At 40.3% G+C, this 15,620-nt stretch overlaps 1 protein-coding gene and 1 pseudogene across 1 annotated transcript; one reads left to right on the top strand and one right to left on the bottom strand.

The window, feature by feature from the left end:
• Positions 1-7,539: 7,539 nt before the first annotated feature.
• Positions 7,540-12,100, bottom strand: LOC117303433 (annotated as a pseudogene).
• Positions 12,101-13,002: 902 nt separating this feature from the next.
• Positions 13,003-13,896, top strand: LOC117303423 (craniofacial development protein 2-like). Its single transcript, XM_033787618.1, has one exon. The coding sequence runs from the start codon at positions 13,003-13,005 to the stop codon at positions 13,894-13,896; it is 894 nt and encodes a 297-aa protein (XP_033643509.1).
• The last annotated feature ends 1,724 nt before the right edge of the window (positions 13,897-15,620 follow it).

The raw sequence follows: 15,620 nt of genomic DNA, 5'->3' as shown, positions 1-15,620 counted from the left end.
GCTAACAATTGTGCATAGATGACAGCTCTTTGACTCCATGGAAGGCACTTGCTGTGGTAAAGTAGTGTGGAAAAAATACTCAACATTCAGTTTGTTTGCATTAAAAACATGCAATGCAACGGTCAACCAACTGATAAAGGGGAAAAGGTTTTGAAAGCACAAAATGAACATTTCCTGGAATATTGTGACATTGTGTACAGTTCCGAGTCAATGGTTTAAAGGACTGAACAGAGGAGATTTTTGTGCACATGATTGAGAGCATTCTGTTTAAAATATTTTTTAGGCGACCAATGATACTTGTTTTCAACTAGCTTACTCTAATAATCTTTTTGCAAATCGTTTTCTTTTCTTCTACTGCAGCTTGAGACAATGATGTTGGAGGCAACATACAGCCATCATCTGAAAAGGTGCCATCATTGTCATGATGGATGAGGCCAAAAACCCTGTTTACACTGTCTGTCACCGACTGAAGAAGTACTGTGTCAGTCTAGTTAGATGACTATCAACTACACATTGAACTGTTGAAGTGAGGTAGGGATCGTGAGGCTAATTAATAATGTTTGAACTGTATATCACATGGGCTCAATTTCATAGAGTTGCTAAGCACACAAAAATTGCTTAGCATGAAATATCTCATAATTATATAAAAACAGACATACCAACGCCATTTCCATTTATTGCATTAAATTGCTTGTTACTTTTATTCAGCTGTTATTTGTCTGAAAATCATGTGGAAATATAGTTGGTAATTCTTTTTTTATCAAGGCAGAAATTTCATGCTAAGTATGTTTGTGTTCTGAGCAGCTCTATGAAATCGGCCCAGCAGCTGTATGGGGCGAAGGACTGTTGGGAGTCTCTCGGCCGAGCGGTTAAGAGCACCGAATTCAAACTCTGGTGTTTCTGATCAGCAGAGCGTGGGTTCGAATCCCAAGCCGTGACACTTGTGTCCTTAAGCAAGACACACAACCATTGCTTTGTCCTTCGGATGGGACGTAAAGCCGTTTGGTCCCATGTGTTTTTGTAAATGCATGTAAAAGAACCCAGCACACTTAATCGGAAAGAGAAGGGGTCCGCCCCGGTGTTCCTGGCTGGATTGGCAGCATATTGCGCCACAGCACCTTGTAAACCATTACATGGTGCTTAAGGATTAGGTCTTATATCTCAAACTTCGTCCCACTCCTTGCAGTAATAATACCTGGCGCTTTGTATCTTTTGGCATGTGTCTTTGGATGTCTGACAAAACAAAAAGTGGTCCAGACAGTTCTACAATGCAAATCTATTGTATTAATTGAGATCATACAACAGCAAACTTGTACAACCAGCTCACCGAGGTCAAAACTAAGATTGTGTAAATGTGAAGAGAGAACTTTGTCTCAATCTTCACTCAGTTGGGCAGTCTCTTTTGAAGTGGTGACAAAAGCAGGCCCCAATAAGCATCAGAGCCACCAACAGAGCGGTTGTTAAACTTGAAGAAAAGTCGCCTCTTTGAATCATTTCTTAAAAGAAAAGGACCATACACTAATTATCAAAAGAATTGAAACTTCAGAATAAGAATATATTAGAGGGTTTAACATTATTAGAGTTTGAAACAATCCATGAATTCCCTTCCTTTGGTTTGGTGGGAAAATGCTTTAAAATACACTTAACACAAAAATTATGTTCTAATGTTTTGTCATGCTGTGTAAATTCAGTGGGATACAGAACTGATTTAAACTGGACAAGCATTTTCTTCCATGACAGCATTCAAATTTTATCTATTCTTTAGCAAATACTTGACACGAAATAGTTTATCAAAATTAATATTAAAAACGGTTTATTTTCTAATTGCTACTGCAGATTGAGTCGATTCCATTGGAGTTGACAAACACCCGACAGCTGAAGAAGGTGTGACTATCGCAGGGGTGATAGAGCCAACCACGCTTTGAGGACTGTATGCCACCAACTGATGAAGGGTCCTGTGTCATCAACTTAACAATTAAGGTACTTACGTCACCAACTGAAGTAGAACTGAAGTAGGAATGTATGTCACCAACTATAAAGTTCCCAACTGAAATACAACTGCAGAAGGACTGTATGTAATACAATTAAAGTAGGACTGTGTGTTCCCTAACTGAAGTAGGACTGTGTCCCCCAACTGAAGTAGGACGGTTAGCCCCCCGACTGAAGAAAGACTGTATGTTCCCCAATTGGAGTACTCTATGTCGCCAAGCTGAAGAAGGGCTGCATGCGGTCCCCCTAACTGAAGGACTGTATATCACCAACTGAACAAGGGTTATATGTCGCCAAACTGAAGAAGGACTGTATGTCCCCAACTGAAGGACTATATGTCGACAACTAACGTAGGACTGTATGTCACTAAACTGAAGGACTATATGTCGACAACTAACGTAGGACTGTATGTCACTAAACTGAAAAGTCCCCCAACTGAAGTATGACTGTGATACACCAACTGAAGTAGGGACTCTATCCCCCGACTGAAGTAGGACTGTAGGTCTTCGAACCGACGAAGGACTATATTATGTCCCTCAACTGTAGAAAGAGTGTATGTCGCCAATTGAAGAAGGATTGTTAGTTCCCGAACTGAAAGCATATATATGTCCCCCCAGCTGAAGGACTGTATGTCCCCATTGGGAGAAGGACTGTATGTCCCCCAACTGATGTAGGACTGTATGTCCCCCAACTCATGAAGACCAACTGAAGTAGGACTGTATGTCCCCCAACTCATGAAGACCAACTGAAGTAGGACAGTATGTCCCCCAATGGGAGAAGGATTGAATGTCCCCAAACTGAAGAAAGACTGTATGTCCCCAAACAGAAAAGGACTGTTTGTCCCCCATATGGGAGAACGACTGTATGTCCCCCAACTGAAGTAGGACTGTATGTCCCCGAACGGACGAAGGACTGACGTCCCCCAACTGAAGACCAACTGAAGTAGGACTGTATGTCCCCCAATGGGGGGAAGGACTGTATGTCCCCCAACTGATGAAAACGAACTGAAAAAGGAATGATTAGTCCCCCAATGGGAGAAGGACTGTATGTCCCCCAACTGAAGACCAACTGAAATAGGACTGTATGTCCCAAAACTGAAGGACTGTATTTCCCCATCCTGAAATAGGACTGTATGTCCCCAATGGGAGAAGGACTGTATGTCCCCCAACTGAAGGACTGTATTTCCCCATCCTGAAATAGGACTGTATTTCCCCTTACTTAAATAGGACTGTGTGGTGAAAAACTGTAGGTCTCCCAACTGAAGAAGGACTGTATGTCCCCCCACTGAAGAATGACTGATATCCCCAAATGGGAGAAGGACTGTATGTCCCCCAGCGGAAGGCTGTTTGTCACCAATTTAAAAAGCACTATTTGTCCATCAACAGAAGAATGACTGAGTAGTCCCCAAACTAAAGGATTGTATGTCCCCCAATGATGACGGACTGTATGTCCCCCAACTGAAGAAGGACTGACCCCCAATAGGAGAAGGATTGCATGTCCCCAACTTAAGAAAGGATTGTGTCTCCCTATTGAAGAAGAAACTAATGTTCCCCAACTGAAAATGGACTGCATGGCCTCTAGCTAAAGAAGGACTGTATGTCCCCAATTGAAGAAGGGCTGTATGTACCCCAACCGAAGAAAGACTGTATGTCCCCAAACTGTAGAATGACTGTATTTCCCCAAACGGGAGAAGGACTGTATGTCCCCCAACTGAAGTAGGACTGTGTGTCGCCCAACTGAAGAAGGACTGTATGTCCCCCAACTGAAGAAGGACTGTATATGTCCCCCAAATGAAGTATGACTGTGTGTCCCCCAACTGAAGAAGGACTGTGTGTCGCCCAACTGAAGTAGGACTGTGTCCCCCTACTTAAATAGGAATGTATGTGGAGAAAAACTGTATGTGTCCCAACTGAAGGACTGTATGTCCCCAACTGTAGATGTATTTCCCCCAATGGGAGAAGGACTGTATGTCACAGTCCTCCAACTGAAAAAAGACTGTAGGCCCGAATGTCCCCCAACTGATGTAGGACATGTAAATGTCGCCCATCTGGGAAGGACTGTATGTCCCCCAACTGAAGTAGGACTATATGTCTCAAAATGGGAGAAGGACTGTATGTTCCCCTAACTGTAGGACTGTATGTCCCCCTACTTAAATAAGACTGTATGTGGAGAAAACTGTGGGTCGCCCAACTGCAGAAGGACTGTATGTCCCCAACTGATGTAGGACTTGTAAATGTCCCCCATCTCGGAAGGACTGTATGATGTCCACCAATGGGAGGAAGGACTATATATCCCACAGCTGAAGAAAGTAAAACCCACATGATGACGATTATGTAATTATCTTTATCAAAAAACACCACACAGTGAAAAGGGCAATAGGCCAACAAGACTTAAAACAACGGGCAAGTCTACAATAATCGATTTAAGTTTATATGAGAATTACAATAACATCTTTGTAATTGAAGGAGGAGTTAATTCTACAAAAATACTCACTAGAGCTCAAACTTTAAATTGTATTCGGGGAATGGCCAGTTTAACGAAGACACAAAAGAAAGACACACCTTCAGAATTGACCCATACCGCCAAATTCAACATTTGACACAAGTGGGAAATTACAAAGACAAATCTTGGTTTTATTTGTGTTTTTTATTTCCTTTTTTAAAATTGTGTTTGTTCTGTTCTGGTTAATTCTTCGTCTTCATATTCTCTCTCATTTCTCTAAAGCGAAACTCATAAATAAATTACAACTAATAACACTGATATCCATCAGACAGTTTGAATGCGGACGGGTAATGATATGATTTGAATTACATTAAATGGAATTGAATTGAATTGGATTAAATTTTAATAACATTTCAAAAAGAAAAAACATCCTGAACCACACATTGTTTTTTTTTTTAGTGTATTCATCATCCTCATCTGAAAGGTCTTCAAAAACTAAACATTTGCTCCCAGAGTGTGACCGCATTTGACCTTGAGTTTCGTTCAAGCCGGAAGCTTAAAACAAAAATGTAAATTACTTATAATAACTTCTATCATTGGAACACGATTTGTGTACACCAGACTGTTTCTTTACACTTCATGCTGTGTTAGATCTGCACTAGTGAATGACAGCTCTGTGGAATGTTTTCATGACGCCGTTAGTTGATGATTTACATGGTTTCACAATTTAAAAAATGTAAATTCTGAAGTACATAAGCCATTTTAACAATCTACACGTATGCACATTTTATGAAAGGGTTTAAATGGACACATTTCCTTTGATAGGGCGAGTTGGTGTATAACAAGTTAATTTTCGTCTCAGTTTTGGCGTGCAGGGGCTTATTGGTCAGTTATGGGATGTTTTGGTATAATATCATGGCTGGTTGATGGGTTTTTGCATACTAAAATTATGTTCATCTCACTGAGACGCAATATGTTTTGTGACTCGATTCGCTCATTTCTCAGGGGCTGCAGAGCTTTCTACTGTCATTGTCTTCGGGCCCTGTAGGTTTGGTGTGAGTCTGTGGACATTTTGAAAAAGTACCTTGTGTATATCGTTTGTGTAATTGCTTTTTACTTGCCATCGTTTGTTTAAATTTGTACTGCAATTTTAGAGTGTTTAATGTATAGTACATAAATGTGTACTTTTTATGAGCAAGGTCTGGGAGGGAACATCTTTTTTGATGAATGTTTGTTGACGTTTGCCCTTCCCTGGACGGCCTGTGCTTGTTTTAGTGTTTGCTTTTTTGTCCCACGAATTAAAATAAAAAACAAATAAAATAACACTGTTTTATACCGACTCGACCCACCAATGGCAACGTGTCCCTTTAAACTACTAAATAAAGTTGCACAGGCGTTACAAAAAATGTGACCTTGACTCATAATTAATTAATGTGAGCTTTACTGATTACATTAGAAATACAAATTGTTATTGCAGATCATTTATATTGCATTCTAACTACGAGATCGTCTAAGTAAGCGCTTGAAACACAATGAAGCAACAAGCATACAGTAAAACACCCGTGAGTGATTTATTAAGCAAATAACTTATAATTGATATATTTAAAGCTGCTAATGAGAGTGGCGACTGTTGTTGGGTAATTGTTCCTGAATGTTTGGACAGCATCGTTGAAACTTCTGTCGCCTATGGGCTTGGGTACTACAAATAGTAGTTTGGTATCTGGAGATGATGGGAGGCTCCTGGCTGGCTTGTACAGTTCTATGAGTTCCATTAAAGGCAGTGGACATTATTGGTAATTGTCAAAGACTAGTCTTCGCAGTTGGTGTATCTTAACATATGCATAAAATAACAAACCTGTGAAACTTTGAGCTTAATCGGTCATCGAACTTGAACGGTTACAGAACGCTTTTCAAAGACCAACTCGACCGATCCAAGGCAACGAGTTCCTTTAAGCAAGCATCAGTGGATGCTGTCAGCCATGTTATTGTCCTCTACTATCATCATTTATGGATAAGCCCCAAACTTATCTCCCGTCCCAGAAAAGGCGAAATGCTCGAAGGTCTCCACTTTGCATACACATATATACGTGTGTGGCCATATCATGTTGTTCGACCGATCCAAGGCAACGAGTTCCTTTAAGCAAGCATCAGTGGATGCTGTCAGCCATGTTATTGTCCTCTACTATCATCATTCATGGATAAGCCCCAAACTTATCTCCCGTCCCAGAAAAGGCGAAATGCTCGAAGGTCTCCACTTTGCATACACATATATACGTGTGTGGCCATATCATGTTGTTCGGGCAAAATGTACCGGTATGGAAAACTAAAATGCATTCAAGTATTTCTGGTGTATCGTTTACTTCTTGAAAGACAACGAGACGTACAAACATTTTCAAAATTGTTTGTCCGATGTTCTAAAAATGAGAAATCGATACCTGTGCAACCGATATTGGTTGATATTTTAGAGAAATTGTAACTCGACAGTTGAAATAACATAATTTTATAAACAATGTAGCATGTGGAAAATTGTAACGCGTGTTACCGACAATTTTGCAATTTTCTAAAAAAGTAACACTTGAATTACTTTGATTATTCCAGTTTAACAAACCTTTAGCATAGTACTTGATGACAAAAGACACCAATTTGTTGTAGACTGGTTAATTTTAGGACAAAATTTAGATACAAGTTTGTACTTTTGTTTGGCCTTTGCACTCAGCGTAACGCGTGTTACCGATTTTCGCTGAGCTCTCTCAGCTAAACCAGTTGATCTTTTATTTTAAATTGATGATTGGGTTTGGGTTTTAAATACAAAAGATGAACACTCAAATCATTTTAGTCTTGCAGCCGTAGATGAGAATGGAGAATGATGAAGGACCCTCTAATGAGTTATAACGCGTGTTACCACGGAATCGCCAACATACATGTTGTTTATGGAAACTCCATCCCAGGTTCTTAAAGTTATACAAGCTCCTCTAGATAATGCGTTCTTATAAAAGACTATTCCCTCTAGATCAGAAAGCGGTGACAAGCATCGAACCTCATCAGATGATTTATACATTAAAAAAAGATGGTCTACCGTCCAAACACAAGACTACTACAAAGTTGAAAACTCAGTACTATCTTGAGTTGAGTAACTCGTCCTACACTTAGGATGGGTTCAATTGCGTCCTAAGGTCTATGGATATGGAACTTTACAGCTTAGGAGTTGGGACGAGTTAAAATTTGTCCCAAGTCCAAAGGCGTGGGATCCTTTCCTCAACGGTAAAAAGGGCCCCATGTATTCTACCTGGGGATGTTTCATAAGAACATGTATACAATTCATCTTAACTATAAATATTTCTGAATCAATCTTAGTCTACAATTAATTGTAAAAGTATGTTTCATAAAAAACAATCTTAGCGTAAGATCAATCGAACGTGAGAAAAGATTGATATCAATCGTGTCTTAAGACTTCAATTCTATTGACAAAGCGTAAAGTACAACCTTTGACCCAAACACACTTTTGGGCCCTCATGAGTTTTTTTTTCTTCAAGTTTGTCATCTTGTCTTCATGTGAGTGATGGAACCGTGGTGAGTAGAAAATAAATTCGGTGTTTGATGATTTGTTATTAGATTAGAACTTTGAAAGTTTGCTTATTTAAAGTTTTAAGTACAGAGGGTTGACTAAGTGTTCTTTCTGGAAAATAAAGCAAGCCTAAGCTGCATCTTGATACGCTGTACTATTTTAAAAAAGAACGTGTAAAGCCTCCGAGGGCCAGCTAGATAAACGACTGCACCAATGTACTGATTTTTCGTTTTTGCTTCTTTTTTTTTAGGTTCAGGCTTAGGGTACTTGGTTGTTGCTCAATCCAAAAATCCGGAGCTAACATTGGTCCTGTTCTCGTTTTGTTATTTTATCATATATGATAAACAACAAGATCGAAATCAGCATGATGCCACTGTACATAATGAGAGCCCCTTGAAAACTTCCTGTCCATTCGTAAATCAACCCTGAAAGCAAACACAACAATAAACATAGTTTTATTTTGAGTGTTAAACATCAGTGCACGTCAGTGTGCTTTTTGCCGACTGTAAGGGGGTGTTTTAAAAATGTCCACCTAAATGTGACCTTTATACTGTGTTCCTTTCGGGAGGGAGAAACGTCGCCTTAGGTCAGCTGCATGACTTCTGGGCATAAGGTGGAATGCTTGAAGCTAACCGCTGTTTCCACAATGAGTAGAAGTATTGTCGTCTAGTTACTTAATCACAGTTATTAATTTATTTATTTTGTGAATAAGTTGAATGGAAGTCAATCAGGCCATTTAGTAAATGTTTCGGCATCGCACACGGCTGCAAAAAAGTAACTTTATGTAACCCACCTGTTAGCAATCCACTTCCCATCGCACATAATCCACCTAAAAGCGACTGCCAGGACATCACAGCTACGATTCGGTCATCTGACGTCAAAAACCGCACTAGGACGTCACGTGACTGCGTTACAATACCAAGTCCCGTTCCAATGAACCACGTGACGAGCATCTGCACTGGGAACAATATCATGAAAGCTTCGATAAGATATGAGGCAAACATGATGACGCAGCCAAGATAGACCCATGTGCATGTAGAAAGCTTCAGTCGCGTGCGATCCAACAAAGGTTCCATGAACTTGCCGAGGAAGTATCCAATCCCGAATGCTGTTGGTAACAGTGAAGCTTGGTTACTGCTCAGCCCCTGGAATACACCATGTGACACCATGTTTACTACCCACCCACTGAAGCAGAAATTAACGCAACTCATTGCTGCAGATAGAAATATAAATCTTTTGTTTGCCAGTATTTTAAAGTCCATAGATGTAAAGAAACGCTGGATGTTCCCCTTAATCGTCGAAATCTTTCCCTGGTGGGATTTGAAAGAAGGAATGTCGTCTCCCTCCTTTGAAATGTCGTCTCCATCCGCTGCATCGTTTGGTACCTGTTGGTACTGTTCTCTATTTGTTGGTGAAGATACTGCAGGAGCTATAAGCAATTCACCGCATACTAAGATGTGAGAAGTAATACCACCCATTATCAGCATGGTTCCACGCCAGCCGTATGTATCCAGAAGTATCTGTGTCAAGGGACCATACACGATCATCGAGATTGGTATACTTGATGATGCTATCGCAATAGCTACCGAATAGTTCTCACTGAAGTAGGACGCCAGAACACCAAAGAAGGAGAAAAAACTTAAAGCTTTGCCAAGACCTGTACAAAAAGAAAAGTGACGTTTGCTAAATTTTTATTGGAAACAAAAAACACTCATATAAAGGTAATTGAACCACCGACCAACTAACTTATTTGATATGTCCGAACCGGAGGTGCCTGGGGATGCTTTGTAAGGCGTTGTTAAATGGTTTGTAGATTGACATGTAGACCTTTGGTCCGGTTTAAAGAAATAAGACCAATGGCGTCACCAAATGTTAGAGCGCCCTCAAGCGGCAAACTGAAAACAGTCCAAATACATTTTGACTAGAAATCTTTGGCAGAGTTGATGATAATATTGTTGATGAGTAATATGCCTGTGATATATTTTTTTCACAGGACTCGGGAACGTACCGAGTATACAGTGCTAACACACATCGGTGTATGGGTATAACAAATATATATATTCTTTATCCCCGATGCAAATTTAACATCTATTAGATAATTGTTTAACAATTTGTATACATAATGTCCTTGATAAAGCTTTTGTCACTAAAATATGTGTTTTGATGAGTGGAATATGAGAGGGCGCTGTCCGAGGCGCGATGAATTGCATGCAGTGCCAACACAGCATAGTGACGCTTGGCGCAAGCTAAAAACATGCCCTCAAAGTTGAAACAATACCTGATTTTTTTTCACGTTAGGCAAATGCTCCTTTAGGTTCGTTACTTCTTTCAGGTACCTTCTTCGACTTCCCCACCAGCTGGAAAAATTATTGGGATGTTGTCATGTTTTAGAAAAGAACGTTTCTCTTCATGTCAAAATGTGTAGTGTATTCCGGATTCTCGACGCACGACGGCTCGAAGTGTTTGCCGCACAGCGCTGGAAAAGACGTCGGACCGGACACTTGGCAAACTGACACCACCTTTAGTTGTTTTGTTGCATCCAGCAGCAATACACCTGGTTGACATTGCCGGAAAAATGCAAGAAAAAAACTTGTTCAAACGTACAAACTCACGTCCAGGCCTTGAATGTACTTGCACGTACGTGGGTTCGATGTTCGATCGAGGCAAAGTCTTCCTCGATTGACGTCACAAAAGGGGTAGGCGGAGTCACCCCCACACAACTTTATTTAGTTTGTTAAACATATAATCGTCAAAAACAATTACTCAAAAAATTATTTTATTGTTCAGGACCATATACTCTAATGTTTGAAGGAAAAACAATCTATTTCCAGGTGCCTTTAAATTTGGCACCGCGTGTTTTTTTGATTTTTGTTTTGTTTTTTCATGTCGATCATTTATTACGTGTTTTGAGAATAAAACAAGCTGCAATGATTTTTTTTTTCGCCCAGGCTTGTACTCCGGAAGCCAAACACCTAGTGTTTATTGTATCTTGCTATTATTGTTTTTAAAACAACCGAAATGAAATGGGAACAATGACAATCCGGTGCTTTACTGACACAAATTGTTTCGGGGAAGATGGTGTTTAACGAAACCTCAAATCTTCACCTCGGCTATTTGAGATTCAAAGAACGCTGTGAAACAAATAAATATTGTGACCTATCATCAGTATAAGTTTATTCTAACCTGATAGAACGACAACAGAAAGTGTTAACTGTAAACACTGTAGTCGACTGCGAGCCGATGATGAATCCAGCTGACCCCAGTACTCCACCGACAATAACAACGCTGCGTCTGCTGTTAACGAGACCGTCTATGCTGGAAACAATAGGACCTGCATCCAAACAGTATTGAACCCATAAACCATGGAAGATTCATACGTAAAGACAAAGTACAAAACTTGTAACCACCCTTTCACCTAAAACCACTTTGCTATGACTGTCGCAACTGAAATATATAACAAAAATGGCTTCTATAAACGCGGGCAATTATATGAAACAGTTTGATGAACGAGTTATTTTCCTGAGAACGTATGACAAATGACACGTACAGACACAACATTTGTAATATTGGTAAGCACAACAAACTGTTGCGAGTCAGTCCTTGGCTATACAATGATCCACGTTTATTAATAATAATCAAACATCCTTGTTGTTCACAAAACACACCTTGTTGAACAGATCATCACTACAAAACTTAATCTGACACCCCTGTTCTCGGCATGCTTGCCTTGGGAAGAATTGATGCGTCAAAAATACCGAAATTGAACATTAAACTCAAATTGCAAACAGTGCAGGCTCTCTGCTGGCAATCGTTTTAATTGTTAACTTGGGTATTGTTTACTGTGCTCGTTCAAGCCAGGTTCAAATGTTGACAAGGTCACGTAAGTTTCTTACCGGATAGGAAACTTATTGAGTTATACGGGACAGCCATCCAACCAATCATCCACACGTCACTATTGAAGTCATTCTGTATGGCTAGGAGGAGGACACCAAGAGCCTTTAGATTTCCAAACGTGATGAAAAGGGCGACAAATGTTGCGCCCACAACGACCCAACCCCAAGGGCCCTCGTCCTGGTGATGAACTGGTCTTCGTTGAGATGCCATAACGCACAGCTGAGCTGCTAAAGTGTTAATGATACTTGTTCCTACAAAATAAAAGGTTTCAATTACATAAGATCGAATATTAGTTTTTGGTTTTTACCCATATATACTGATGTGTGTAGCACTGTATACTCAGTACTTTCCCGAATCCTGTGAAAAAATCACAGGCATTTAACTCGGGTGGGATTTGAACCCACGACCTTTGCAATTCTAGAGCAGTGTCATACCAACTAGACCACCGGTTGCCCGGTAGCTAGAGGCAGTTTGAATTCTATGTTACTGCAGATCGCCTAACAAATAAGCATAGTTGAGGGTTCTTGCATTTTCGTTTCAGGAAGTTATAGCAAATTTTAACCGTAGACATTGTTATAAAATATTATAAGAAACTCAAGTTTAAGGGGGTATTTTCCCAAAGTTCAAGGCAATTATATCTGTAACACGACACCATAGCCACGGACTTGCACATAGGATTAAATTGAGAGTCAAATAATTATGCAATATTAATGCCCATTTGAGGGATTTGTTTTACAAACAAATGGGGGCGACCAATCCCCAACCTCACGCGTCCACAGGTGGCGGATAGTGGAGTGACCTCCAGATATGGAGGCTAGCTGCGAAATAGCCAAATAAGCAGTCGCGGACCAACTGGCGGTGTTTTCCGAGAGTGAGGTGGAGTAGTCTGTGTGGGGCAGCTACTCTAACTAAATACCTCATCGTGCTCAATGAAGGAATCACCGGGCGAGTATGAGGCGCCCATAAATAACCTCAACCCACCCCACCCACCCACTGCCTTGTGGGAAAGACAGCAGGATGCAGTCAAAGGCTACAGGAAGGTCACCTTATCGAAAACCCACCGGCAACACGTCTAGCCAGCGCGTCGGTGTATGGCTAAAAACCTGTCAGATATGAAGAGTAACGAAAAGAGAGGCCGTAACGCTCAAGGCCAAATGGAGCAAAGGAAAATGCCAAATCCAAATTCAGAGGGAAGACCTCAACATGACGCGTCACGATTAAACCCTTCACCAGGGAGTTGTGGGGCTGAAAGAAAGAGGAAAGGCAACTCCGACCTGAACATTTGTACATACAATACAAGAACCTTAAGAACACAAGATGATCTAGAAAGACTTCTGGAAGAAATAGAAGACTTCAATTGGGACATAATAGGGTTGTGTGAAACCAAAAGGCACGGTGAGGGACTTACCCAAACAAACGACGGGATATGGATATATGACTCAGGGAAAATGGAAGAAGATCCAAACAACAAAGGTCTAGGCTTCATAATTCACCCAAGAATTAAGGATCATGTGAAAGGATTCACTAAACACTCAAACCGGATAATTTCCATGAATATAAACCTCATCAAAGAAGGGACAATGACAATTGTGCAAGTCTATGCACCAACTCAAGACTATAGTGAAGAGGACATTGAATCATTCTACGAGGACCTAAGCAAGGTACTACAGGACAACAGACTGTCAGAATACACCATTGTAATGGGAGATTTCAATGCTAAAATTGGAATAAAAAAACAGGATGAAACATTCTCATGCATTGGCCCATTTGGCACAGGTACAAGGAACGATAGAGGAAATACATTGATAGAGTTCGCCATCCAAGAAAAACTCATCATTGCCAACACTCTATTCAACAAACCGCATTATAGATACTGGACATGGAGGAGCCCAAACGCCATCACAACAAATCAAATCGACTTCTGCTTAGTCAGCCAGAGAGGTATCGTACACAACTGCGAAGTCATCACCAAGGTAGATATTGGAAGCGACCACTTAGGATGGTGAGAACAAAAATATCCATCAGCAAAAAACTAGCCCGACTGAAAACAATCAGAAGAACCAAACCCATGATGGTAAACAACCAAGCATTATGGGAGAACAAGGACAAATTCCAACTGAACCTCAAGAACCGTTTCGAGGTACTAAAAGGAAAAGACATCGATATAGATGAACGATGCGAGGAAATCAACAATATAATAAAAGAGGAATCAACCAAACTAGCCAAACGAGACAAAGATACTAGGAAGCAGGTTCCAACAAAGGATGACCTAGAAATACAAACACTCGACCAGAGAAGAAAGTCTCTGAGAAATAAGAGCAATCTACCACTACATGAGAAGATTGAGCTTTGCGAAACAAGTAAGCTTGTCAAAAAGAAAAGGAGACAGAGACAAAGGAAAAGAAGGACAGAAAAGATTGAATCAATCATTAAAAGCGGAAGGGGTCCAAAGCTGATCGACAAGGACAGTAACAAACCAAAAATCTGCTCAATGAAAAAACCTAATGGCGAGAAAACAACAGACAGAACAGAAATACTGGAAATATGTGCCGACTTCTACAAAGAACTGTACGCTTCAAAAATAGAAGTAGAGACAGGAGAAGATACAAATATACCAAGCCCGGATGCAATAGAAATACCACCAATTCTACATTCGGAAGTCCAAACAGCTATAAACCAAATGAAAAGAAACAAAGCTCCAGGCACTGATCAAGTGACAACTGATATAATGGTAGTAGGTGGGGAAGTAATCATTCAAGAAATGGTCACCTTATTCAATGACATTCTGAACAAAACAAGGATTCCAAAAGACTGGAAGGAAGCGAAAATTATCATACTTTTCAAGAAGGGAGACAAAAGCGAAGTTAAGAACTATAGGCCAATAAGCCTTCTTTCGCACCAGTACAAAATATTCATAAGAGTAATACACAACAGAATAGAAAGGATCTTAGATGAGAATCAACCAAGAGATCAAGCAGGATTCAGGAAGGGATACTCAACAACAGACCACATGCAAGCAATTAACCAGATCATAGAGAAGACAAACGAATACAACTTACCACTATACATCGGCTTTGTGGACTTCGAAAAGGCCTTTGACTCCATAGAACATCCAGCAATGTTTAGAGCATTAAGGAACATAGGAATAAATGAAACCTACATCAACCTCCTTGAAGATATATATTCAGATGCTACAGCTAAAATTCATCTTGACAATGAAATATCAACCGAAATCAAGATATCCAGAGGGGTCCGACAAGGCGACCCACTGTCTCCAAAACTCTTCAACGCTACTCTTGAAGAAGTTTTCAAGAAAGCAGAGATGGAGGAGGAAGGAATAAACATCAATGGAGAAATGCTGTCAAACCTACGATTTGCAGATGATGTGGCTATATTCGCTAGCTCCATCGAAAGCCTGGAAAGACAATTTAACAGGCTCCACAAAGAAAGCAACCGACTGGGACTTAAAATGCACAAAGGAAAGACAAAATATATGACCAACATCGACTCCCAAAGTCTTGTCAGAATCGATAACGACATTATAGAGAAAGTGCATGAATACAAGTATCTTGGCCAAACATTAAAAATGCAAGACACAACCAAAGAAGAAGTATCCATAAGAATCAAATCAGGATGGGGTCTCTTTGGAAGATACAAAGAAATCTTATGCGACAAACAACTACCAATTTCCCTGAAGAAAAGAATGTTTGACCTATGTGTACTCCCAACA

Source organism: Asterias rubens, chromosome 2 (assembly GCF_902459465.1).
Source record: "Asterias rubens chromosome 2, eAstRub1.3, whole genome shotgun sequence".
NCBI lineage: Eukaryota > Metazoa > Echinodermata > Asteroidea > Forcipulatida > Asteriidae > Asterias > Asterias rubens.
This window is presented reverse-complemented; position numbering and strand designations above follow the sequence as displayed.

Excerpts from the sequence above, each read along its gene's own strand:
- LOC117303423 (XM_033787618.1), top strand. The coding sequence starts at position 13,003 with ATGAAGAGTAACGAAAAGAGAGGCCGTAACGCTCAAGGCCAAATGGAG.